The sequence below is a fragment of the Protobothrops mucrosquamatus genome, unplaced genomic scaffold, assembly GCF_001527695.2.
Source record: "Protobothrops mucrosquamatus isolate PMUCROS unplaced genomic scaffold, P.Mucros_1.0 scaffold2151, whole genome shotgun sequence".
Taxonomy (NCBI): domain Eukaryota; kingdom Metazoa; phylum Chordata; class Lepidosauria; order Squamata; family Viperidae; genus Protobothrops; species Protobothrops mucrosquamatus.
The window spans coordinates 17260-43133 of NW_015388249.1; the positions used below are offsets into that span (position 1 = coordinate 17260).

The 25874-nt window shown below is 37.8% G+C and overlaps 1 protein-coding gene across 1 annotated transcript; it reads left to right on the forward strand.

Moving 5' to 3' along the window:
* Positions 1 to 1404: 1404 nt before the first annotated feature.
* HIF1A (hypoxia inducible factor 1 subunit alpha) lies at positions 1405 to 24675 on the forward strand. The gene is made up of 14 exons (XM_015824184.1): positions 1405 to 1594; positions 1711 to 1856; positions 2542 to 2626; positions 4777 to 4889; positions 7671 to 7873; positions 9324 to 9430; positions 11394 to 11541; positions 14690 to 14910; positions 15090 to 15370; positions 16070 to 16195; positions 17187 to 17596; positions 19656 to 19764; positions 21182 to 21308; positions 22825 to 24675. Exons 1-14 carry the CDS (start codon positions 1546 to 1548, stop codon positions 22974 to 22976), a joined length of 2277 nt encoding a protein of 758 aa, XP_015679670.1. The 5' UTR covers positions 1405 to 1545; the 3' UTR covers positions 22977 to 24675.
* Positions 24676 to 25874: the final 1199 nt, after the last annotated feature.

Here is a 25874-nt window from a genome sequence, read left to right on the forward strand (position 1 = left end):
AATTGTTTGACAGTTTCTTCAGAAATCAAAGAAAATTGACTAATATGATCCTTTCAAAGACATTGGACTTATGTGAAGGAAAACAATTAGCCTGAATTTTGAATTGTTATATGTAATAGAGAGATGTTATAATATACAGTACTATCGATAGAAAACAATTCAAGATTTGTGTAAACTTCACTTTTGCATTCAATTACTTGTTAAGAGACAGTGTATGAGTATATAATGTATATACTTTCTTGTCTGCAAATGGTGATTGAATAAAGGATAACTTAAAATTAAATTCAGAAAGGGCATAGGTGCTTACTGTAATGATTTACAATTCCAGGGTATATGCTAGATGATTATGTTTTTCCAAAAGGAGTTGGTGCATGATTTATGGATGCTTTGAACTTGATCATGCTGTAATTTCCTAGATTAAAACTATAGTCAAGACCATTTATATCACTTAAGGTTTTTATAGGCCAGTGATGACGAACCTTTTAGAGACCGAGTGCCCAAAAACTGGCTCCGTCCCCGCTCCACCCCCTGCTCCGCCCCCCCATTCCCCACCCCATCTCCCCACAGGACCACTCACTGCCTCCACGGCCGCCGCAGATTGCCCAGGCAGCCCAGCAACGCTATGGCGGCCACACCCTCTGTCTGCGCCCTGCAGCATCAACTGTGCACAATGCAGTATGAGGGCAGAGTCTTGTCTACGCTGCCATGTCCTTGGCTGTGCTGCTCCGTGTGGGCCACGCTCGAGGGCGACTCTCCTTCAGGGGGGCTGCTGGAGAGGAGGGGGTCACAGGGGGAGGCAAGGCTGGGGCAATGGCACGTGTGCCCACAGAGAGGGCTCCAAGTGCCGCCTCTGGCACCGTGCCATAGGTTCGCCACCACTGTTATAGGCCAACTCGTATCACTTTCTGAAAGAAAATGACACTATGAGTGCTTCTAATAACCTTAAGATTTGACTACAAAAAAAACCTCCACAAGGGACTGTATTTAGAAACTTTAATTAGTATGGAAACTATTGGTTATTGTCTTTAAAGTTCTGTGTGGTTTGGATCATCCTGCTCACTGAAGTAATCTGATAAGACTCACTTCCTGTTACAATGAGCTTTAGAACCCTTTTTTAAAAGGGTTCTAAAAATGCACATTTCAAAACAAGGTTTTTGTTGCTGGTTTTAATATTTCAGGTGTTAATATTTTTAAATTGTAAACTATTGATAGATTTGATAATCTATACTATAATTTTTTTGTGGGTTGTAAGGGCATGATGAATAGATACAGAAACGTGCATTGGGTACAAATATTTATTTGTGAGTCTTGATTAAATAGTCTAAGAGCTTATTGTCAGCTAGCCAATACATGATATTTTTCAGCCACGTATATGGATTTGGATATTGTGCTTATTTTTCTAGGATTAGCTCAGAACGTAGAAAAGAGAAGTCTAGAGATGCAGCCAGATGTCGGAGGAGTAAGGAATCAGAAGTGTTCTATGAACTTGCTCACCAGTTGCCTCTTCCCCATCATGTGAGCGCACATCTTGATAAAGCCTCTGTTATGAGGCTTACAATCAGCTACCTGCGTATGAGAAAGCTGATTGATGCAGGTAAGCATTATTCTTGCAGATGAGTGAAAAATTTTATGTCCACTGTTATAGCAATTGATATATTGTTTTTTTAAAGTGATAGGTTGCAGGCATTCAATATGTACTGATTCTTCTAGATGACTTAGAGGCAGAAGCAGAAATGGAGACACAGTTGAATTGTTTTTACTTAAAAGCTCTTGATGGATTTGTTATGGTCCTCTCTGAAGATGGTGACATGATCTATACTTCTGAAAATGTGAACAAGTGTGTGGGACTCACTCAGGTATGACATGACCCATTCTTTTGATTGTGTAGAGTGTTATTTATTTTTATTTATTTATCGACTAGATCTCTAACCATTCCTAGGACGGGTGTCAAACTGCCGGCCCATGGGACGGATGCGTGATACCAAAACCGTGCCCACCCCAGCTCCGGCAATGGGGAAAAAGTCACGATACGTTGTGACAAGTCACATGACATGGCGAGTTTGCTCTAGGACAGATATGTCAAACTCGCGACGTCACGTGATGCTCTAGGAGTTCAAGATTGTGTGCATAGGCTGCTTGTCATCAGTTTAGCAATCCAGGGGGAAAATGACTAGTCTGACATTGCCTAGTTAACTTCTGTGGCTGATAGTGGATTTGCTCACTAGGCCATAATATTTGAAGACTGAAATCTGGTCTATGAGATTCTTGTCTTTCATTAGTGTTTGTGGTGTCTCAGTCCCTTCCAGTATCCAAACCCGTAGGATTTAGAATAGTTTCTTGTGAGCCTTTCCTATATGGCGATCAGCTAGGGCTGTAGATTCCTTCTGAACTCAATTTGAATTAGAGACAGTGTGGCTGCATCATTGGCAAAGTGAATTCCTATTGACTATGAACAAGATAGTGAACTAGGATTATAACCAGTGGTTTTTTTCCTGCTATAAATATACAGTGCTAAGTGGAGCTTTTTTCCCCCTTTGGCAGTTTGACTTGACAGGACACAGCCTGTTTGATTTCACTCACCCATGTGATCATGAAGAGTTGAGAGAAATGCTCATCCATCGAAATGGTAAGAAAGAAAAGATAGTGGAAAATATATGTAGCTTGAAGTTGAATTATTGGGTTATTGGTGTTCTCTGAGCTTGTTTTCTTGCAGACATTTAATTATCCGATTGGGTAACATCAGTGCATCAGGGAGTGAAATTTGCTGGCTTTTTATATATGGTTGTCATACTGGCCTTGATTGGAGTATTATTATTTCTTGATCTTATTAATCTGATGTTAGGCATTTTTTGATGAAAATTAATGCTGGTAGAAGAAATCAGTCCACAAACTTCACTTCCTTAGGAATGATGATGATTTCTATCCTTGTAATGAAAGATCTGAAAGAAAAAAGGCAAGCTCAGAGAACACCGAGAACAAAACAAGAGACAAACATTCAGAGTTCTCTTTGAGGCCAGATGGCTTCTCCTTAAATATGTGGTTGATTAATGCTGTTAAGCAATACCATAGATTTATGTTAATTAATTTATAACAAGTCCCCCCCAAATACAATTTATGAAATTTTAAATTTGTAAAAATTGTAACTTCTATTTTGAGGTGATTATTGTAACTGGAATTTGAATTGGTATTTAAAAATTAAAAAGTTGGGATTTAAAAATTAAAATTTAAAACACTTTGGGTTTTTTGGTTGACATCTGAAACTTGTCTTGAATACTTTGGATTAAGCAGAAATTTTCACCTGGTTCATTTGCAGATAGTCCTCGACTTACAGTAGTTCATTTAGGAACTGTTCGAAGTTACAACTACGCTGAATAAAGTGACTTATGACTATTTTATCACACTTATGGACCATGCAGCAACCCTGTGGCCACGTGATCAAAATCCAGACACTTGGCAATTGACTCATTTATGACGGTTGCAGTATCCCAGGGTCATGTGATCACCTTTTGTGACCTTCTGACAAGCAAAGTCAATAGGGAACACAGATTCAATTAACAACCATGTTAGTAACTTAACAGCTACAGTGGTTCACTTAATAACTGTGGCGAGAAAGGTTGTAAAATGAGGCAAAATTCACTTAATCAATGTCTCAGGTATCAAAAATTTTGGGCTCAATAGTGGTCGTAAGTTGAGGACTACCTGTATATACCCTTCTCAAGATTTTCTTGATGTGACATAGGTGATTTGAGGTGATTGATACGGTTGATACCCTGTTGCCCATCCTGATTTTTTATGTATGCAACACATGCAACGATATACATGATCTAGAGTTGTCTCATAACAAAGCATTTAAAAATGCTACACAGTACTTATAGACATACAGTTGGAAGCAAATTGATGATTTCTTGCCAACACTCTAATCTCACCTCACTCCAAACCGCTAACCAACAGCATTAGGGACAAGATTTGGGGGGAAAGCAAGAAAGTAATAAGTCATTCTATGCAAATACAGGTACTCCTCCATTTAAGAACACATTTGGGCCTGGGATCTTGATTATCGAATGAAGTAGTCATTATGCAAATCACTGTGGAACTATTTTACTCAACAACTGCAATCCTGGCTCTCACAGTTGCGGTTGTTAACTAGAGCACTGGGACAGGTCCTCAACCTCCTGGGCATGGGGAAAGTGTTGGTGAACACCATTGTTGTGGGAGGTGCACAATGCTGGGGTTCTGTCATTTTTCCCCTTAAAAAGGGTGGAAATATTGGCATTCATTGGTATTTTAGCCAGATTTAAAGTCTGTTTCTCTCATGTATCAGAGGATTTTTTCCTCCCTGCAAGGGGAGGGGAAGGGAAATTCTTTGTCATGCTGGTAGAATGGACTTAAAATCCAACATCCCTTCTGCTTGCAACCTTCCCTGACAGCTTCTCCATTGACTTTTTAGGGAAGCTAGCAGAGAAGATTGCAGTCGGTGCTCAAATGATTTCAGGGCACTTCGCAACTGGTTACAAATACAAATAGGTTGCCAAGCACCCAAAATGGAATCATGCAACATTTTATGACAGCTGTAAGTGCTTTAGGAGCCATGGGCAATGCTATTGTGACTGCAAATGGTCGTATGTTGAGGATACCTTTACAATCACTGTTTAAAGAGATTCATAGGTGAAATTGAATGTAAATTACACATAGTATTTTCTATTGTGTTAATCTGTTTTTGTATTTCAATTGTTGTCATCTATTTTCTTTCATTCCCATTGTGCTCTTTTGTATTAGGATCTGTTAAAAAGGGAAAGGATCAAAATACAGAACGGAGTTTTTTCCTCAGAATGAAATGTACATTGACCAGCAGAGGAAGAACTGTGAATATAAAATCAGCCACATGGAAGGTAATTTTTCTTATGCTTTGAAAGAAGTATATAAATAAATGCTTCAAAGAGCATTTGAAGAACATCTGTTTTATGCTCCCTTGGCATCTCACATTGTTTGGATGCTCCATATTTTTACTTTTTTTAAGTCACATTCTAAGCTTTATTCATTTCTTCTAAGATTATAACGGTGTTTTAAAGTGCTCTAAGTTAAGAACAAAATTTCTTATAGTCTAGAATTTTGTTCAATGTTGGCAATAAATGGAGCAAACTGTTCCATGTTGCTACAAATGTTCATCCATAGACAACAATGGTACTTGAAACAAACCTTTTCTCAATTTTCATGTTGGGCCCCAGAAATATGGGGATGATAACCCATAGAGCTACCAGTAATCCAGTCTACAGAAAAAAAAATCCAGAATGACATGGCTGCAGAAATTATACTTTCTGCAGTTGTTAAGCATATTATTTCATTTTATTTATGTAGTCTGAAGTGGTAAGAATTCCAATCCAGTGCTCACCCAGCCTGAGTAAAATAGAATAGTTGATGTTATCTATAAAGATTAAATAGAGTAGCTTTTTCTTCGATAACTTTAAGCAGTTAATTAATCTTGATGGATATGAGTGATGAGACGTTTCACTGAAAAGTAGCATTGTGTGAAATATTTTTTAAAAACAATAGTACATAAAAGTTTTGGAACTGGTTTGTTTTGTTGTGTTGTTCAAGAACTTAAATCTAATATTTTAGCATATTAAAATGATTTGAAGGATGGCGAGATAGACACAGTGTCAAATCTGTGAGAAAAATCTATGTGTTTTACATTAAAGGTTTCCTGATGACGCTTGGGGAGTTTCCCAGCGATCTGGAGGGCGACTCTGTTGAGCGCTTTATTGACCTCTGGAATACGGTGGCGGCCAGGGCACTCGACAGCATTTACCCCTGAGCAGCCTCTTCCCCCCTCTCCCTCCCCCCCAATCAACCCCTCACAGCTCCTTGATTCATTGAGGAGCTCCGGGAAATGAAGGAAGTGAAGAAACGTCTAGAATGATGCTGGTGAAAACAAGAAGCGAATGTGACCGGACACGAGTAGGAGCCCAGATTCGAGCCTACTCTGTGGCGATAAGGGCAGTGAAGCATAATTACTTTTCCTCCCTTATTGCGTCTGCGGAATGTTGGCCAACTACACTGTTCAGAGTGTCCTGGACCCCTTGGGAAAGGAAGGAAAGGAAGATCCAGTTTATGTAAGTTGTGATCGTCTGGCCAAGCATTTCGTGGATAAAATCTCTCACATTCACTCTGAATCACAACCTGGATGGACAGAATCCACTGAGATGATAGAGGTGATGTCTTGTGCGGTACCTGAGAGATTTTGATTCTGAGGAAGTAAAGTCCTCTGCAGCCTGGAATTTGGATCCTGGCTGCGGACAGCAGTTTGTTAAGGGAAAGAGAAATAACAGAAGTTACACTGGTCTGTCCTCTAGTGAAGAGGCCAGGCCTGGATCTAGCAGGATTGGACAACAGCCTTATCATTCACCTTGTTCTTTCTCAGGGATTGAAATGACGAGGTTATAGTTACAGAGGACCCTGGAGAATATGAATTATCTAGACCCATGACAGTCTAGATTTTGGGGGAGAAAAAAACCAGACTCAACCCAGTCTGGGCATGATTGAATAGACTATTTTTGGGTTCCTGATGTAGTTCTGTTTCTCACAAAAGAGCAGGGCCACAATCTGGGGCTCTTCCTGAACTCTTGATAAATGTTGCACTTCAGCTGTGGGAACAGCATTGGTGCAATTCAAGCTGCTTGTCACTGCATATAAAGTACTATATGGCACAGGGCCCGGAAGTCTTAGACACCACTGTTCCCCAAAAGTTTCTGCACATTCTACATGGAAAGATAAGAAGCATCTGCTAAGGATCCCTAGCTACTAAGGAGGTATGGCAGGAGGGGGGTGTTCTCTATAAGAGCTCCCCTTTAGTTTGCCCCCGCCCTTCATGGCCTTCGAGAAGCAGATGAAAATCTGGCTCTTCCGAATGAGAATTAATTATACCTATTGGCACCATATCAAACAAATATTAGCTCATTAATTTTAGTATAAGTTGTGTAAATAGATTTTGGATTTTGTTGTTTTAATTAATTATAATATTGATTAGCCAACTAGAAACTGTTAGGTTTCAGGTGCTGATAAATCTCATTAACAAATTAATTAACTTGGGATGAAATAGACATAGACATTGGTATGCTTTAAGTATATTACAAACCACAACCCCCCCTTCCCCCCTCTGCAAAAAATGTCTTCCTTTCAATGATAATTGCTCAATCATATCTCTACTCGGGGACTATTTCAAGAAAGAAGACGGGAGCAATATGGATCTTTTTCTGTTGATTTGAGTTCTCTGGGCAATAAATAGGCAACCAGACCAAAACTATATAGCTTTGAACTTTATTTCAGCATTTGTTTTAAATAATTAAAATAATTTTCAGTGAAACCTACTTGCTACTGTTGGTGGACATAGTGGTTAATTTCACTTATTTAATACTTAAAGATGAAACAATTATCCTTTCGTGCTGCAGACTAATGATGTGAATGTAGGTCCAGCAACAACGGGAAGCAGGGCTGCTCCGTTGGCAGTAGTGAGGAACAAGCTCCTTTTGGCTACTTTTGCCCAAACTAATTCCCAATTCAACTGCCAGTTAAAGAAATGACTTATGTAATATAAATAAATGGTGCTTGAGATTGCTTTTGTGGTTATATATGAGGTCAGAGATAAAATATGTTTCTTTCTTTTCAACACTCAGGTACTTCATTGTACAGGTCATATTCGTGTTTACGAGAATTGCAACAATCAGACCGTGTGCGGCTATAAAAAGCCTCCCATGACATGTTTGGTATTAATTTGTGAGCCTATACCTCATCCATCAAATATTGAAGTCCCATTGGATAGTAAAATGTTCCTCACCCGTCATAGCCTTGACATGAAATTTTCCTATTGTGATGAAAGGTAAAGCCTCTGGACAACAATGCTAATGCATACTTCACTCTCCTCCACTTCCAAAATAGATTCCCTGTAAATTATGATGCTCATCTGATTGCTGATAGCATTCTGTGCCCTTTACTGTACTGTGCATTTATTTGTTAAAATTGAGGGGGAGAATTAGTTAAATGATGATGTAAATTTATGTGCATCTTTCAGTTTTATAATTTCAGTTTCATAATTTTCAATTCTGAACAATGAGGATGCAAAATGTTTTCTATTCTGTTTTCCATTTTCCAAAATGTTTTTTAAATGATAAAAAATTAAAAATAATTTTTTAAAATTTTCCAATGTTTTTAAGCAAAATATTATAGTTATGATAATATATATATATATATTCATTTTGGAAAGAAACACTTCTGCTTTTTCTGAGTTTTGTAGCATTTTTTCCCCTTGTACCGGTGTTCTGTGTAACACTGCCATCAAGTGGCTGAAATAATTTTAAATTTGGCATTCCCGAGTCTGGAGTCTGGTGTTCTTTAGATCAGAGGTCCCCAACCTTTTGGGCACCAGGGGCCGGTTCTGTGGAGAGAGATTTTTCCCCAGACCGGAGGGGGCGTGGTTTCATGTATTGTCTGCATCCCAGGAATGGATCTTTGCTTGTTTACGCGGACCGGTTTCTGGCATGCTGCAGCCTGGTGCCGGTCCATAGACCAGGGGTTAGGGACCCCTGCTTTAGATGTGTTGGACCACTTCTCCAGCCTCAAGCAACAGTTATTAGCCATGCTAGGTTGGAACAACAGGACTTACAGTTCAGCACATCTGGAGGCATCTGATTGGGGAAATGAACTAATAAGACAAAGATGGTATTCTTATATAGGAAGGTGTAAGGCTGAAATATATTTCATTTTGTGCTTATGATTTTTTTTCTTTGAGATAAACAACAATCCTCAAATCTTTATCTCTCTAATTTATTTTGTCTCCGAGCACAGATCATATTCCAGCTACTAGTAAAGCTTGCATTGTGGTCTGTGTTTGTCTAATTAATGCAATGTTTACTTCCATTTTATTTTGTGTTATTTCCATTGGAATTTTATTTATAATATATCTCCATGCACTTGGGAGGAAGTATCTTTAAAAACATTAAATGACACGATTTACAACATCCTATTGATCCCCAAAATGCAAAATAAAACCAGTATGTAAATATTTTTTAATTTTGATTTTTTTTCTAAGTTGCTTTGAATCAAGCAAAATTCCTAACCCTTAATCTTTCTAGTTCATTTTGGCTCCAACTCAAGGTGATGTTATACTGTAGTTATTAGCGAAGCTTGTATTATGCTTTTTGTTTTATTTGAAACAGATAATAAATTTTGATAGTTTTCTTTGCAATAAACTTTCAATACTTTTCAAATAAACTTTACCTGTAAGCTTTAGAGATATCATATATTTACTTTTTCTTTCCTTTTGCATAAAGGATTACAGAACTAATAGGGTATGAACCTGAAGAACTCCTGGGGCGTTCTGTATATGAATATTATCATGCACTGGACTCTGATCATCTGACCAAAACACATCATGACAGTAAGTTGATGAAGGCAGGACAGTTGCATGCTATTCAGATTTCATTAACATATTCTGTACTATTTATGATAAATCTTGTAAATATCACGCCAGTGTTTTGTCAGATACTGTATATGCCAGGGGTCTTCAAACTTGGCCCCTTTATGATTTATGGACTTCAACTCCCAGAATTCCTCAGCCAGGCATGCTGGCAAAGGAATTCTGGGAGTTGAAGTCCACAAGTCATAAAAGGGCCAAGTTTGAAGACCCCTGGTATATGCTATTGTGAAATTTCTAAGCAATTCAAAAGTTCTGAACCTTTTGAGGCTGATGAGTATATTTTGAATGTTGAGAGCTAATTATGGGAACAGATTTGCTGCCATAAAGAAATGACAAATTTACAAGTAACTAATTGTAAAACAGCCATGCAGTAAAAATCATTCTGGTGCTAGATGGATGTAACTTGCCTAATAACTTGAAGAGGTAGAGGAAGTGTCTGAGTCCCAAATACTAAACTGTTTATTTATATCCCTGGATGTCTACTTCGTTAAATGCAAACTGGTAATGCTCAAAGAAATGATCCTCAGCATATTACTCTGATTCATAAATATACATACTTAAGAAAAGTCAACACTAGAAACAAGCCATCTAATTATTCTCAAAAATAGTCAAGAACACAGCATATATGCACATGTATTCCATTATTCTTTGCCATCTCCATTAGCTTTCCCAGATGTCCTACACTGTTCCTTTTTTTAATAATATTTTTATTAATTTTCTAATTTTACATTTAGGTATTTAAAAAGCAACGTGGTGACTGGGTTAATCAATAGTTCAGTAACATACAAAAATCTTTAGTACAAATCTCAAACTATAACCTCAAATATTTCCTCTCTTTTTCCCTTAATATCTACTATCTCATATTTAAGCTAATACAGTTTTTATTATATCAACTAAATAAAAACATGATTATTACATTTATCAATCCATTTTTAGCTTATACAGATCTTAATTACTTTTACATTCAATCTTTACATTCAATCAATGTCCTGTTATTGGTTTTTCCCAATGTTTAGTTTCCCATCAATATTCAAATTTAACATTTGATATTTATAATTTCCAGGTTTTAGGTAACCAAAATTTCCTTTATCTCAATTCATAACAGAATCTAATATTCAAAATACACATCTTATCTATTTGGGTATATAATCTTGTTCTATTTCCTAAAAGTTATCTATTTCCCCCCATCTTACATCATCTAATTAATAATACAGTATTCCCTTTAATAAATCAAAGCCCATTATATATATTATCTGAGTTAATAAATCAAACATTTGGCTGTCTGCAGCCTAGTGATGAGCCATATTGTTTATAGCTGGTCTTTCCTCTGCTGGTTTGGAGGGCTGCCCTGGATCAAGCGGAAAGGCTGCCGCCCTCCCTCAGTCAAGCGGGAGTCCCCTCCTTGCTCGTCGCCCTTACAGGGCGACTTTTGACCCTTTCCAGGATCCCCCAGCGGAACGAAACCGAACACAGAAGACGGAGCTTGCCTTCCAGCATCTGCGGCGGCCACGATGGCAAACCGGAAGCCTGTCCTACACTGATTATAACTTCCATCACCATTTAAATATTTTAAAATAATTATTTATTTATTCATTTATTTATTGAGAAAAATGTTATGATCGCCCAACTCAGGGTGAATCCAGCCAGCTTGCAAAAAGGAAACCCCAAAATAAAACCCAATAAAACTCCAATCCCCATCTTAGTATTGCAAATATTAATGTTAAAAGCATTCTTGGGAATAAAGATGTTTTAAGAGGCTTTATTTAAGAACTTTATTTTGCAGTATTCTGGCCACCCATTATTTTCACTGAAAATAATTGCTTTAAAAAATGGCAAGGCCAATTAGAGTTGAGTGAATGTCTGGCAACTTACTAGGCAACCCGTCTTCAGTATATAAATAATTTGGGTCTCTTTCCTCTTCCAGTGTTTGCCAAAGGGCAAGTCACCAGCGGACAGTATCGAATGCTTGCCAAGCAAGGGGGCTATGTCTGGGTAGAGACTCAAGCAACTGTTATATACAATACTAAGAATTCTCAACCACAATGTATAGTATGTGTGAACTATGTCTTGAGGTGAGTTTTATCTGTAAATGCTATTGGGGGGGGAAGTGCAAATAATTAGCCAAGTACTAAGCTGGCTTTTTGAAGAGCAATTGTGGGTATTTTGTCTGTTTGATGTAATGCTAATGTCCTTGGTAACAAAGTTTATTTCTTCATTATGTATTTCTTTGTAAGCACATTTGTTCATTTCTTTGTTATGTTGAGGTGATTTCTGTATGAAATCTTTAGTTTGTCTTCCTATTGATTGCCCATAGGTTTTCATATCTGTTCTGGCAGTGTTATTTATACTTTGGGAACCTGCATCAGGATTTGATAATGCATGTAGTTATTGCTACAAATAAGAGTCTGCATGTGTGCCACCTATAGATTTTCTTTTTCTTCAGTCCATGTATAAAATTCTGTTGGAATATTCTGCCTCCAGATAGAAATACATACTATACATATTAATCTTCAATGCAGATATTATTGATTGATCATGTACCATCAAATTAGGGTGAACTCTTAGTGACCACGACCATGTAGATATTCTCCAGGATGATCTTTCCCAACTTGGTCTATCGTTTTTTCCAATGGTGCACCCTCACCACTGTAATTGAGTCCATCTATCTTGCTGCTAGTTGTCCTCTTCTCTTTCCTTCTACCTTCCCCACTATTATACTTCTCCAAATATCTAGGTGTTTGCATAATGTATCTAAATTATGATAACTTGAGTGTGGACAGTTTTGCCTTGAGTGGAAACTCTTGGGTTGATTTGTTCGATGATCCTTTTGTTTGTTTTCTTGGCTACCCATGGTATTCTCAGGGGTCTTCTCCAACACCAAAGTTCAAAGGTGTCAATACTCCTTCTATCCATCTTCTTCAAAGTTCAACTCTTGTTTCCATTGAATGTCAGAGGGAAAATAGTTACTCAGATGATTCTGATCTTCATAGATATAGACATAGCCCAGCATCTGAATATCTTTTCCAAGACCTTATGGTTACTCTATGGGAAGTATTTAATCTCTGCTGGTTCCCTCACTGTTGATAATCAATTTTAAAAAATGCAAAAGGTATCCATCACTTCAGTATCTTGCCTTTTTTAAGGCTGGTTGCTGTGTTTGAGATAATTCACATAGTCTGCTTTATGTTTAATCTTAGTCCTGTTTTTAATATGCTCCTTGACTTTCATTACTAGGACTTGCAGTTCATTTGTATTTTCAGCTATCAGAGTAGTTTCATCACTATAGCACCGGTTATTGATGTTGCTTCCTCCAGTTTTAAACTATGCTCATCTTCCAGTCCAGCTACTGCATATAGGTTGAATTAATAAGGTGAGAGTATACATTATTTTCTCACTTTTTTGCCAACCTGGAGACAACAATCTGTTTCTCCATTTCCTGTCTCTACTGTGTCTTTCTGACTTTGGTCTAAATTTCACGTGAGGACAGTAGGAATTCCCATTTTTATATTTGCATAAGCACTTTCCACACTTTGACATGATTGACACAATTGAAGGGCTTCCTATAATCAATGAAACACATACTGACTTGAGTATTCTTTGACTTTCTTGATTATGCAGTGTGAATCAGCAATTCTGTCTCATGTTTCTTGGCTTTTTCTAAAGTCAGCGTGAACCTTGGATATCTCCCTTTCCATGTTGGAAATATTAAATATTCTAAACATTTGCTTGTGTGCAAAGTTAAGAAGATTGTTTTAATGTTTTCTGCATTATGTTAAGTCCCCTTTCTTTGGTACTAGTATATGAATTGACCTCTTCCAGTTTTTTGTCCCTGTCATTCTCCAAATTAGATGGTTAGAACCTTTGCCTGAAATGTTGGAATTTTCTGATTAATGCATTTTTCAACGACATTCTCACATTTATATTTAGTTACAGATTTTTCAGGCTGTTAGTGATGCATATTTCCTTTTTTTATAAGTTTGTGTGCATGCACATATACAATTGAATTCAGGCCTATTCCCAAAGAAATGTCATGTTATTGTTTTAAACATGCATCTAGAGAATTATGTAGTTAGCGTCTCCCAAAAAATAAACAAAAAACACCACAATTCTTTTTCTAGTGGATAGTTTGTTTATCACTACAATATATAATTATGAAATATTATTAGAAGTGGGGGTAAAATCTAATAGTTTTGAACATTCAAACCATCTATATTTACACCTAGACTCTAGAGCAGGGCTTTTCAACCTTTTCACCCATTGTACCACTTTTAGGATATGGCAACATCCAAGTACCACCAGTCACCTAGCAAGGGGTCAAAAACTTGATGACCTGGGGAAAAAAAAGGAAAAAAGTGATTAAGTACAGGTAGTCCTCACCTTACAACAGTTCTCTTAGTGACTGTTTGAAGTTATAATGGCACTGAAAAAAGTGCCCCCCAAGCCACAGTCGAGCAAGACACCTGCCTGCCTGCCCGGCCACAATCTTCCTCCTGTCTGAGGTTTCCATTGTTGTGAGCATTTCTGTTGAGGATTGGCAGCAGGGGTGGGGTGGGGGGTGTTTGGTTTTTATTGCCCCCGTCTGCTGGGTGGTTGCAGCAGGTTTTGGTCACTTCACATGACCCTGGGACACTGTGACCGTCATAAATATGAAGCAGTTGCCAAGCATCTGAATGTAAATCACAAGACCCTGAAGATGCTGCAACATTCCAGCTGATCGGCGCTTCTTCTGGACTCAGCAGAAACACCAGGATCAGCGCCAAGCTCCAGCTGGATCCTGGCGCTTCCACTGAGCCCTGACAGCCCTGAAGAAGCGCCGATCAGCTGGAAAGCGGCATTGATCCTGGCGCTTCTGTTGAGCCCTGACAGCCCTGCAGCTCCAGCCGTCTCTCGCTCAGGCTTGTGCGGTGCTGCCACCGGTTCAGCTCATTCCCCTCCCCCGCTACCACTTTTCTAGGGTGGTCGCGTACCACCTGCCAGGGGCCAATGTACCACAGGTGGTACCCGTACCACTGGTTGAAAAGCCCTGCTCTAGAGAATACCCAGAGTTTTCTTCAGTAAGCAGAAACTGTGATAAATGCTCAGGGGCTCTTTGCCATGATAGAGCAGGATAAGGCCAGAATATATTACGTATATGTTTCTTGTACACTAGATGGACATTGTAAATATACATTATGCAGCTCTCAATATCTCTTTATCATTTCTTTCTTTATTCTTTTGCAGTGGGATTGTTCAAAGGGACTTGGTTTTTTCACTTCAGCAAACGGAGTGTATGTTGAAACCAGTGGATTCTCCCGAGATGGGAATGATAAAAGTGCTCAATAACAGCGATCTGGAAGATAGCAGCAGCCTCTTTGAGAAGCTTAAAAAGGAACCTGATGCATTAGCCTATCTTGCTCCTGCTGCTGGAGATACCATAATAGCATTAGATTTCGACAATGATGGTGTGTGTGTGTGTATTGAACGAAATATTTAAAGAAAAAGGCTTAACTATCCATAAATGCTGACCATTAGAATTTCTTAAAGAGATGTTCTTGGCACATGCTGAATTATAATCAGGCTCTTAAATTGTGACACAATATATTTTTTCTTTGTTTGATGATGTCTTTTTTAATTTTTGCAGAGTCCGAAGAACAACCGTCTGATGATGTTCCTTTGTATAATGATGTAATGCTCCCCTCATCCAATGAGAAACTGCAGAATATAAATTTGGCAATGTCCCCACTGTCTGCTTCTGAAACAACAAAGCCACTCTGTAGCAGTGCTGACCCAGCACTCAATAGAGAGGTGGTGACCAAACTGGAGCCCAGCACGGAGCCTTTAGATCTTACTTTCTCCAGCCGGCGGACCCAAGATCAACCAGCGACTCCTTCTGATAGAAGCACTAGCCAAAGCTCACCTGAGGTTTGTCATTTTATAATCTTTTGCAACTTTCCGTTGTTTCTGTATTAAATTTTATACACTATCACCTTGGTATTACGTCATTTTCCTGGGAAACACCAAAATAGGATAGTAGGGAGAAAAGAAAAACCAATTGAATCTTTTCTTGAGGAACTCTGTGTCGAGTGAGGATTCCAATTTGAAATCTTTTATTAGAAATAATAAAACTATTATTTCACATTTTTCTTTTCCAAACAGTAACAGTTTTTACTCCTTTTAGCTCAGCATGGAAACAAAAGATTGGCAATTCATTTCCCTTCATTTGATTCATCTCTGTTGGCAGTTAAGATTTATTGTGAGATACGCAGTTTGCATTTGACAATTTGCTTTATTATTAATCAAATGAAAGATGCTGTTAGAAATCCTCTATGCCATAACTTGTTAGGCATAATAAAGTAGTACAATCTTGTTTCCTAAGCCTTAAGAAAGTTTTTAAATACAACTTTAAAATATGAGGAGCTACGTGTCAAAATGATTATGTGAGCTTTATTATTCCAATATTGATCTTATATATCTATTGTGCCTCATCCTAATTGTAGAAACTTAATGGTTTAAAATTTCAGTGAATAGACCTCTGGTGTTTTATTTATTATGATTTATTATGAAAGTGCGCTTGAAATTTGATCTCATTTTACTGAACAAAGTTGATGATTATTTTTACAGTCCAATAGTCCTCCTAATGATTATTGCTTCAGTGTGGATAATGAGACAGCAAGTGAGTTCAAACTGGAATTGGTGGAAAAGCTCTTTGCAATAGATCCAGAATCAAAAAACCCATTTTCAATGCAGGTGAGCACATTAATTAAAACTTTTGGTTTATTTTATTTTAATATGCATACATTCATGATGTGTTACTAACAGTGCTTGGTGTAATTTTTCAAATACCGAAGTAGAATACTAAGTTCATTACTATCTGACTGGATGTAGATTAGTAGGTGAGGGATAGGTGGGCTGCCAAGCGTCCAAATTTTGATTACATAATCATGGAACAGTTATAACTTTGTGGACCGGTTGTAAATCCTTTCATTTAGCTTTGCTGTAAACTTCAAATGGTTGCTGACAGAATTGTCATAAGTCAAAGACCACCAGCAATATCCATTTCTGAGGACTTTGACTAAAGTGACTGTAGTCAGAAAACCTCAAATGGGTATGTAGTAGGTCTGGGTAGCACTTCAGATTTATTCTCTAAAAAGATGCTTCTGAGTGCATGGCAGTACTTGACTGTATATGGAAAGGATATGGCTGCATGGCTGCTATAAACTGTCATAGACAGGTGGTATATTTGTGCAATTGTGTGTTCTGGAGCACCTGTTGGGAAAAGAATTTGAAATGCTGCAGAATATTAGTGTCTAATCCATCCATGGCATGCCAGCAACGGGTCCACGCAACCAAGTGAGCCCTATTTATGGGATGCAGGCAGCATGCAAAACCATGCCCCTCCAGTCCACGGAAAAACCTTTCTCCATAGAACCGGTCCCTCGTGCCCAAAAGGTTGAGGGCCACTGGTCTAGATGATGTTAATAAAGGTTATTTTTGAAATCCTCATACAGGTAATATCTATATAAAATAAGGATGAGGCCATTTTATCAGACTAATATAGATGAAACCCCTTAAATGCCTGAAAACTATGTTGCTTGCTATTTCCATTTCAGTAGCATTCCCAGCTAAGCCTTTTGAAAGAGGAACAGGGTTGATAGATTCTTGGAAGATGACAGGCCTGATAGCAGTTTAATCACAATCCTGTGTCAGATTATACAATTATGTCATCTTCTTCTTTCAGGAAACAGATTTAGATTTGGAAATGTTAGCACCTTATATCCCCATGGACGATGATTTCCAGTTGCGCACCTTTGATCAGCTTTCTCCACTGGAGGGCAGTACTGCAAATTCTTCTAATGTGACTCCTGTAACAGGGTTTCAGCAAACTCCAATGCAGTCATCTGCCACTGACACGATAAAATCCACGACAATCAAACATGAAACTGATCCGAAGATGCTTATAACATCTGCTCCTATTAACCCCCAAAGACTCACAGACCCTGCTCCCATAATCAGTCCCCCGGCATCACCTTATCCTAAAAATCAAAGTCGGACTTCATCTCCAGTCAGAACAGGAAATGGCACAATAGACCAGAGGGACCAAATGAGTCCAGGAGCACCGGACTTGTTGACAGTTACTTTTGGTAACAGGTAAATAGAGTTATCTGTCAGATCTTAAAGCCAATACAGAAAGGTGAATTAACTTGTGAATAGTAGTGCTTGCAAGCACTATTAAATCCACTGATCCTATTTGTCTTTCTTTTAGAATTTGTCTTATTAAAAAATAAGGGTAAAATGCTAGGCTGGAATCTATTGCCAGAAAAGCCTTTGTGAGCGTGAAAGGTCACTGGGGAGGAGATTATTTTGTTTAAAACGTATTTTGCTATTGGCTGTGACAACTAATTTGTAAACAGGGAAATCTCCTCTGATACAGGTAGTCCTCAGTTAAGGATCCTAATTGGGACAGGAATCTCCATTGCTAAGCAATGTTGAGACTCTAGAAAGCGTGCAGAGAAGAGCAACAAAGATCATTAGGGGACCGGAGGCTAAAACATACGAAGAAGGATTGCAGGAATTTGGTATGTCTAGTCTAATGAAAAGAAGGACTAGGGATATGATAGCACTGTGCCAAAATCTAAGAAGCTGCTACAAAGAAGAGAGGGTCAACCCATTCTCCAAAGCACCTGAAGGTAGGACATGAAGCAAGGGATGGAAACTAATCAAGGAGAGAAGCTACCTAGAACTAAGGAGAAATTTCCCGACAGTTAGAACAATTAGTAGTACAACTTGCCTCCAGAAGGAAGTCATGGGTGCTCCAACACTGGAGGTTTTTAAGAAGAGATTGAACCATCATTTGTCTGACATGGTATAGGATTTCTTGCTTGAGCAGGAGTTGGACTAGAAAACCTCTAAGGTCCCTTCCGACTCTGTTATTCTGTTATTCACTCATTAGACAAAACATTACATGACCATACCACTTAGTGGTATGTCTTCTGATCATTAGGTAAAATACATCAGGATACAAACTTATTATAGGAGCCGTGGTTGGTGCAGTGGTTAGAATGCAGTATTGCAGGCAAACTCTGCCCACTGCCAGGAGTTTGATCCTGACCGGCTCAAGGTTGACTCAGCCTTCCGAGATGGACAAAATGAGGGGCAATATGCTGGGAGCAATATGCTGACACTGAACCACTCGGAAAGTGCTGTAAAGCACTATGAGGCAATATATAAGTCTAAGCGCTGTTGCTAGTGCTTTTATATATGTTCATTCCCTTCATTTCAATAAGCTTTAGCACATCCTGAAACCTATTGAAATATTTCAAAATGAGCTACTTGAATATTCTAAAAATCTGCATCTTTTGCTACAAAATCTTCTGTATGGTTTTTCAGTAATGTGGAAATACATCCTTTTTTCTCTTTTTTTAAAATGCATTTGAGGATTTGATAGGACTAAATCAAACCCCCTCAGTTTAATTTGCTGCCCCTAGTATTCCCTTGGAGAGAATAAGCTCAGTTGTCAGCCAAGATACTATATTGGAGGGAGAGGTTAGATCAATCAAATTCCAGCATGCGAGTGTTGAGCCTCACAGAAGCTTATTGTACTTAATTCACACTCAACACTTGTTCCACTTTTACTTATTCTGTGCATCATAGGTTATAGGTAACAGCAGCTAGACCTTAACTGAGTTTGAAAAAACTACATATGACTAGGCCTTGGTAGTATTTGGAAGAGGACCATCATCTGAGCAGTATAGGACAGACCAGGAAGTTGAAAAAGGTATCTGACAAGAAGTCAGTGGGAAACCACTTAGTTTTGTATCGTAAAAAACCCCAAAAACCTGCATATAGATTCCCACAAAGTCCACCAGAAACCAAGCTAGTCTCAAAAAAGTTTACATTTTAAAATCTGAAAATATCTATTTTTCTTCCTAAGTCCACCCCAATTAGCTCACGTAAAATGCACATACATATACCTTGGGCTGAAAATTTCAGTCCTTTTCATTTAAGGATATCACCAGCAGTGTGTTGAAGGCACAGAAACAGTACAATTCCATGCTGAAAATAATTTCTCACAACTGGCCTACATCCTGATGAGCTGACATTATTATAAAAGAAAACATTCCAGATTTTATTCTGTGTAATTATTCATAAATTTAGTTTTAATTGATATGGAACAGTTGTTAATACTCTGGCTTTATATCCACACTAGATCGACGGAAGCAAATGAAGACATCAGTCCAAGGATAATAGCTCTCCATAATATTCAGAGGAAACGGAAAATGGAGCAGGACGGCTTGCTTTTCCAGGCAGTGGGAATTGTATGTTTTTTTAAGGATTCTCCCCTCCCTTTTAATGTTGGGTATTGCATCTTTAAAAATATATTTTTCTTGAGTCATCAGGACTCAAGATTACAATTTTTAGCTCAGTTATCAGCTAAATGAAAGGTCAGCTGAGCTATAGTATTCTCACTTCTGTTCTCTAACATTATCTTTCATTACTCACAGTCTTTCAGAGTCGTAAGACTACAACTGTGGCTGATGCTTCAGCTAAACAGAGTGGGTCTTGTTTAGTTGTGGAATAGAGACACTAGAACCTGTAAGGGTGTCAAAGTGGAAGAAGGCAGGGCGTCTTGTTTTATTGCAGCATCCCCGTAGTTATGTAACTTACATTTGGCTGCTTGATAACCGACTCACATTTATGACGGTTGCAATGTCCCGGGGTCATGTGCAACCTTCTGACAAGCCAAGTCAATGGGGGAATCAGATTCACATAACAACTGTGTTACTAATTTAACAACTATAGTTGCGCTTATCAAATGTGGCAAGAAAAGTCATAACATGGGGCAAAACTCACTTAACAAATTTCTCCCTTAGCAACATAAATTTTGGGCTTAATTGTGGTCGTAACTTGAGGACTACCTGTACTAACTTCAGCAAAGCATTTCACCCATTGCATGCTGACTATGGTTAGTTAAGTGTGGGCTGTACAGAAATTAAGATAATGAGCCAGTGGTGTGATATGGCTGCAAACAAAGCAAGTGTTGGAGTCTTTTGAATTGAACTATTACAGAAATCTTACAAATCATAATCAACAACAATAGTATAATTTGAACTCACGAAAGAAAATATTCTCCTATTGTTTCGTCAGAACTCACCTTGGATACTGTGCTCATTTCTGAGCAGAACAGTTTTAAAAATAATTCAGTGAAAGTGAAACAGATTTGAGAAGGTAAACTAAGTTGAACAAGCAACTAGAAACAGCCCAGGGGAAAGAAATGGAAGAAGCTGGATTTGACTAGCTTTAAGAAAAGGCAAGATATACAATATGAATGAATGCTTTGAAGCTACTAGAAAACAGTTTCTGATTGAATGTTAAAAAATAAATAAATCCAAGAGCAATTCAGTAATTGCCCAGAAAAGTGGTGGCCTTCCCTTGTAGTCCTCGACTTACGACATAAATGGCAAATGAAGCGCATAATTAACAACCTCCTCACCCCTGCTTTCCTCAATGCATTCGTTAAACAAATGTGCAGGTTGTTAGGTAGAGCATGGAGTGACTTAAGGGTGAGGGAAAACGTAGGCAGGCACAAGCATACCTGGGATTCTGATCTGCTATGGGAGATCACATGCTCTTCAGGATATCTACTCTTAAATGAGTACATTTTTTTCATCTCAGTAGTAGTTTTGAGTAGAAGCTCTGAGGTTACATTAACAAAAGTGTGTATGTATTTTTAAGGGCACATTATTGGCACAACCGGGGCCTCCTGGAACAAATATATCACTGGCTTGGAAACGTGTAAAAGGATGCAGATCAAATGGACAGAATGAGGTGGCGGAGAAGACTGTAATTTTATTACCATCAGGTTAGTGTTTATGTAATGCTAATGTAATCAGATCTGTCAATCCCTTCTCCTTTTCTGATGTAAACATCTGTAGTTGCACAAATGCTCCAGATTAGTAACCTAGTATATTGGGTGCTTCTACTAATCTGAGGAACGGAGGTTCTCTTTTGTGAAATATTAAGTAATAGTAGCTTCATTATTCTCCATAAAATATTAAATAATTAATATTTAATTTTAATAAAAACTGGAAATGATATGAAGGCCCAAGCTATTAATATTGGGTTGTCTATTAGAGGAATTCTATTTGAATACATATATTGGGGAAAGGAATGAAATGGACAGGATCATAGATGCTTGAGGGTAAGGGGAACTTTGAATTGTGAAATTAACACTAACTAATATCCTTCCATAGGATTTGAGGACACAGCAACTGTGTTTCTTAAAAATAATTGGGGACACCCTCCCATACTGTATAGCAGGGGTGTTAAACTGGTGGCCCGCGGGCTGGATGCGTCACATGCAGGCCACACCCACCCAGGCTCCACAAAGGCCAAAAACGTCACAATATGTCACAATACGTCACGTGACGCGATTGAGTTTGACACCCGTGCTGTATAGTATATCCTTGTGCATTGTTATTTATTTTCAGTAACATCTCTGAACCTGTCAGAAGCATTCTTAGATAATAAAAATGGTGGGTAGGACTCTTCCATTACTTAGTTGGGAAGAATGTCTTAACAGTCCAAGGGGAAAAAAAGCAAAGAAGATGTAAATAAGACACTTTCTTAGGGCTATAAAGAAGCAGCAGGAAGCACTCTCACCAATTTACCTTCTCTCATCCTATTTTCAAATTTCCAAACATGTTTATTATGCAGACAGGTTGCTTATGTTTGCCTTTTCTGTTTGCTTGGCATCAGTGGATTAGTGTGTGCCTTAGATTAAAGAAAAAGTTGAGTATTCAGAGTAATTCTATAGCCTGTATAAAATATGTGTAGTTATATAACTTAGTATTTTCTTTCACTGTTTCTCTTCTGAGCAAGGGCAAATCTTAATTCAGCTACTCCTTTAATTTAGATTTCTGTTAAGTATTTTTTTTTTCAGGATATATTTCCATAGGCCCAATAATTCTGTTTTATTTTTTAAGAATACTTCAGTCAGACATACCCTTCCGAGATTCGAACCTGGGCTGTCTGCATGTTAAGCAGAAGCATTAGTATATATATACACACTCCCATTGTACTTTTTGCATGACTATAGGCGATTTACAATAAATAAAATACAGTATAAAAATGAAATGCATATCAGCTGGGCATTATTGAACCCATAATTCACCCAGTCAGGAGAAAGGCTTTGTCCAACACCGAGGACCCCAGGTTCTACCTATTCTCTGCTGCCCTATAAAATTGAAACATTACATTTAGCTTTGTTATCAGATACTTATAGCTAAATTCTCTAACAGATGACAGGTGACTTGTCTATTTATTTGTTCAATTAATTGCTCCAGAATGCTATATATTCAGTTTCTTTTTCCTTGTAGATATAGCAAGTAAACTTCTAGGGCAGTCAATGGATGAGAAGGGACTCCCACAGCTTACCAGCTATGATTGTGAAGTCAATGCTCCTATACAAGGCAACCGAAACTTGTTACAAGGTGAAGAGTTGTTCAGAGCCCTGGATCAGATCAACTGAGCTTCTCTTCATGCACCTCCCTCTTCATAATTGTTCTCTTTGCTGGACATTGGTGATTTACCACCTAAAAGCAGTGTATTTATATTTTCTATATCTGATTTTAGAAGCCTGGATACAAATACTGCACTAATTCAGTTAGCTTGTATCTGATCCCCTTTCTATTTTGAACAATTTCTTACATAATGAGTTCGTTCTTTCTTTCTTTCTTTCTTTCTTTCTTTCTTTTTTTCTTTCTTTCTTCCTTTCTTTCTTTCTTTCTCTGTAACTCAGCTGATGAATGCATTTTTGGTACATAAACAGTTCAAGTCAGTTAAATTTAGAATATGCTCATAATGACAGCTTTGAAGTAGGCATCTTTTCAAAAAGTATTTATTTTTTATTTTGACTAGGAGTTTGTCACTGAAGAATTTCTATCTGATGATACATTGCCACGATAAATTTATCTAAGCTTTCTATCATGTGGTTGTAGGCATACTTGAAGGCACATTGTGCTGTTATCTCTTAATGTTTGAATAACTTTTTACTTTACTTTTTTTAAAAAAAGAAATATTGCTTTGCAGCAGTGCATTTGTAGCCAATCGCACAATCTATTTTCTTATGAAAATAAACAAAACACCAGCAGTTCCTCATGCAATATTGTGCGTTTATAAAACTAGTTTTTAATATAAACATTTTTTTGTTTCTCTTTTATGTTATTTACATGTGAAATTATGTAGAAATTTTGGAGTAGTGCTATATTTTTGTTATATTGTATTTCAAGATGCTCCTAAATACTGTGTTTTAATATTAAAGCAGGATTAAAGGAAAACAAGTTGAGTATAAGAGGCTAGCAACATCTGGAGATTTTCAGGTCAGGAAAAAAAGATTATTGGGGTAGATAATGGGAATCTCATGCAAAAATCCCTTTTAGATTTTTTAAAATTGGGCCCATTAAATAAGGTTGATCTTCAGGCAAGTTGAAAATTATTTGTCTTCCTTTTTTAATTTCTTCTTTTTCTGCAAATGAATGAATTCACTGCCATAACATGGCTTTCCAAAAGATGTCTTTTTCTAAACAAAAAGTAGCTATGGTCTTAGGGTCATCTGTGTTTGAAGGCAATGTGTCTCCTAAAAGTTTGCTGGGAAAGGGTTTTATTTTCATGCCTTGTTTATGAACTTTCTAGAAGCATCTGATTGGATTGTATAGACCTTTGGTCTGATCCAGCAGGGCAGCTTGTTATTTATATGAAGAAATTTTCTTTCATTTGAAAGACAGTCCATTTTCGATGTTGAAGTTTTTGGCCAACTCAAAATTCTCCCTAGCTCATAGCTGTGAAAGTATATGCTAATAGTATATACTTAACTTAAAATGTTCCCATTTCTGTTTGGTAGAGGTGATATTTCAGACAAAATCATAAACCATGTTGCTTTTTTAGTATCTAGTTTCATCATTAAGTTGCTTGCTAATAATTCAGTGTTTTGGATTTTAAGTACCTTGTTGTTATTAACATTCTCCCATTAAACATAGCTTTCAGTAATGCTGAATATACTTTAGATTTTTTTTTAATTTAGGAAATAAGTCACAAAGCATCTTTCTTTCTTTCTACATGCTGTACAATAAATTCTACCTAACTCGTTCTTATTTTTCTTTTTGTGGTTGGATATGACACTAACTGTATTGTTTTATAACATCAATAAACTATGTGGACCAGGCCTGTAACAGAGGATTGTATCTGTAGATGATAGTGAATTTCCAGTGTCTACTGTAATATTTTGCTCAGAAATCAAATTCATCCATGCTATGAAATTTTTGATAGTATGTTGAGCAGTACTGTAAGGATGGGTGGTACAGCTCTGATATGCACGTGTTCTTCCCAGAATGTTAGAAAATTAAAAGGCATGTATGTTTCTTATAGTGCAATCCTGAACATGTCTATTTCAACAGCATGCTGACAAATATGTGCCCATTCCCACTCTGAAGCATCTTTTCAGTTTCAGATCTGATGTTGCACATCCCTATGTCATAGTCTTTTCTATGAAGTAGTGTTTTGTTAATCTGGACTTAGCCAAAGTCCAGAACTTGAAAAAAATATTTTAAAATTAATAACATGAACATATTGTAGCCTTCTGATGGCCTTTCAGTCTTATTCACCCTCACTGTTGATGTAAACTTTGTCTATCCATATTAATATATGCCGCTTCACCAGGAGCTCTAGTGCAGTTAGAGCTAGTGCACTGCTCTTAACTCTAGCTCAGGCATATCAAACTCGCGACGTCACATGACGTCGCGCAAAGTATTGGGCCAGTTTTGCCATTGCCGGCAATGGGGTTGGGCATGGCTTCCACGTGACGCATCCGGCCCACGGGCCGGCAGTTTGACACCCCTGCTCTAACTGATTGATAGGCAGTGTTAAGTCATCCTTAGACAAGCAAATCTGGTCTCTCCAAAGTATAGCCCTGAAACCTATGGTCACCTGATCAGTTCTCTGAGTAGCATTTCCCTAGCCAGATTAGCCAAAACTAAGCATCATTGTGAGGATCTCTTTACCTTGGTGGAACAGGTGCACATGAACGGGATCTTGTGATAATCTGGTACTTGAACGTTAGATGAGGCCATGGAGTTGATCTGAAGTGAAAAATGGCCCAATGGTACTATGTCCAGGGCTATAACCATTAGTCCCTTACAATCTTGTTATAAAGGCCTGCCTTTTGGATACAATCTCTCTTGTAGTTTTTGAAGCTTGAGGGTGCTTTCCTAAGAGGGAAACAATTTCTTTTCCTCAGGCATAGCGTATCATGACCTCAACAAAGTCTCCTTACTTCCCTATTAATAAAATGGTAGAATAATGGCCATATGATGAGATTGATAGATGGATTTATAATTGGTTGAATGACTGCCCTCCCCCCAATACTCATAAA

Bases quoted from the DNA above. Each gene is read 5' to 3' on its own strand.
- HIF1A (XM_015824184.1), top strand. From the start codon at position 1,546: ATGAGGCTTACAATCAGCTACCTGCGTATGAGAAAGCTGATTGATGCA. The intron at 9,431-11,393 runs GTAAGTTGATGA...TTCCTCTTCCAG, and splicing joins GACCAAAACACATCATGACA to TGTTTGCCAAAGGGCAAGTC. The intron at 19,765-21,181 runs GTATGTTTTTTT...TGTATTTTTAAG, and splicing joins TTTTCCAGGCAGTGGGAATT to GGCACATTATTGGCACAACC.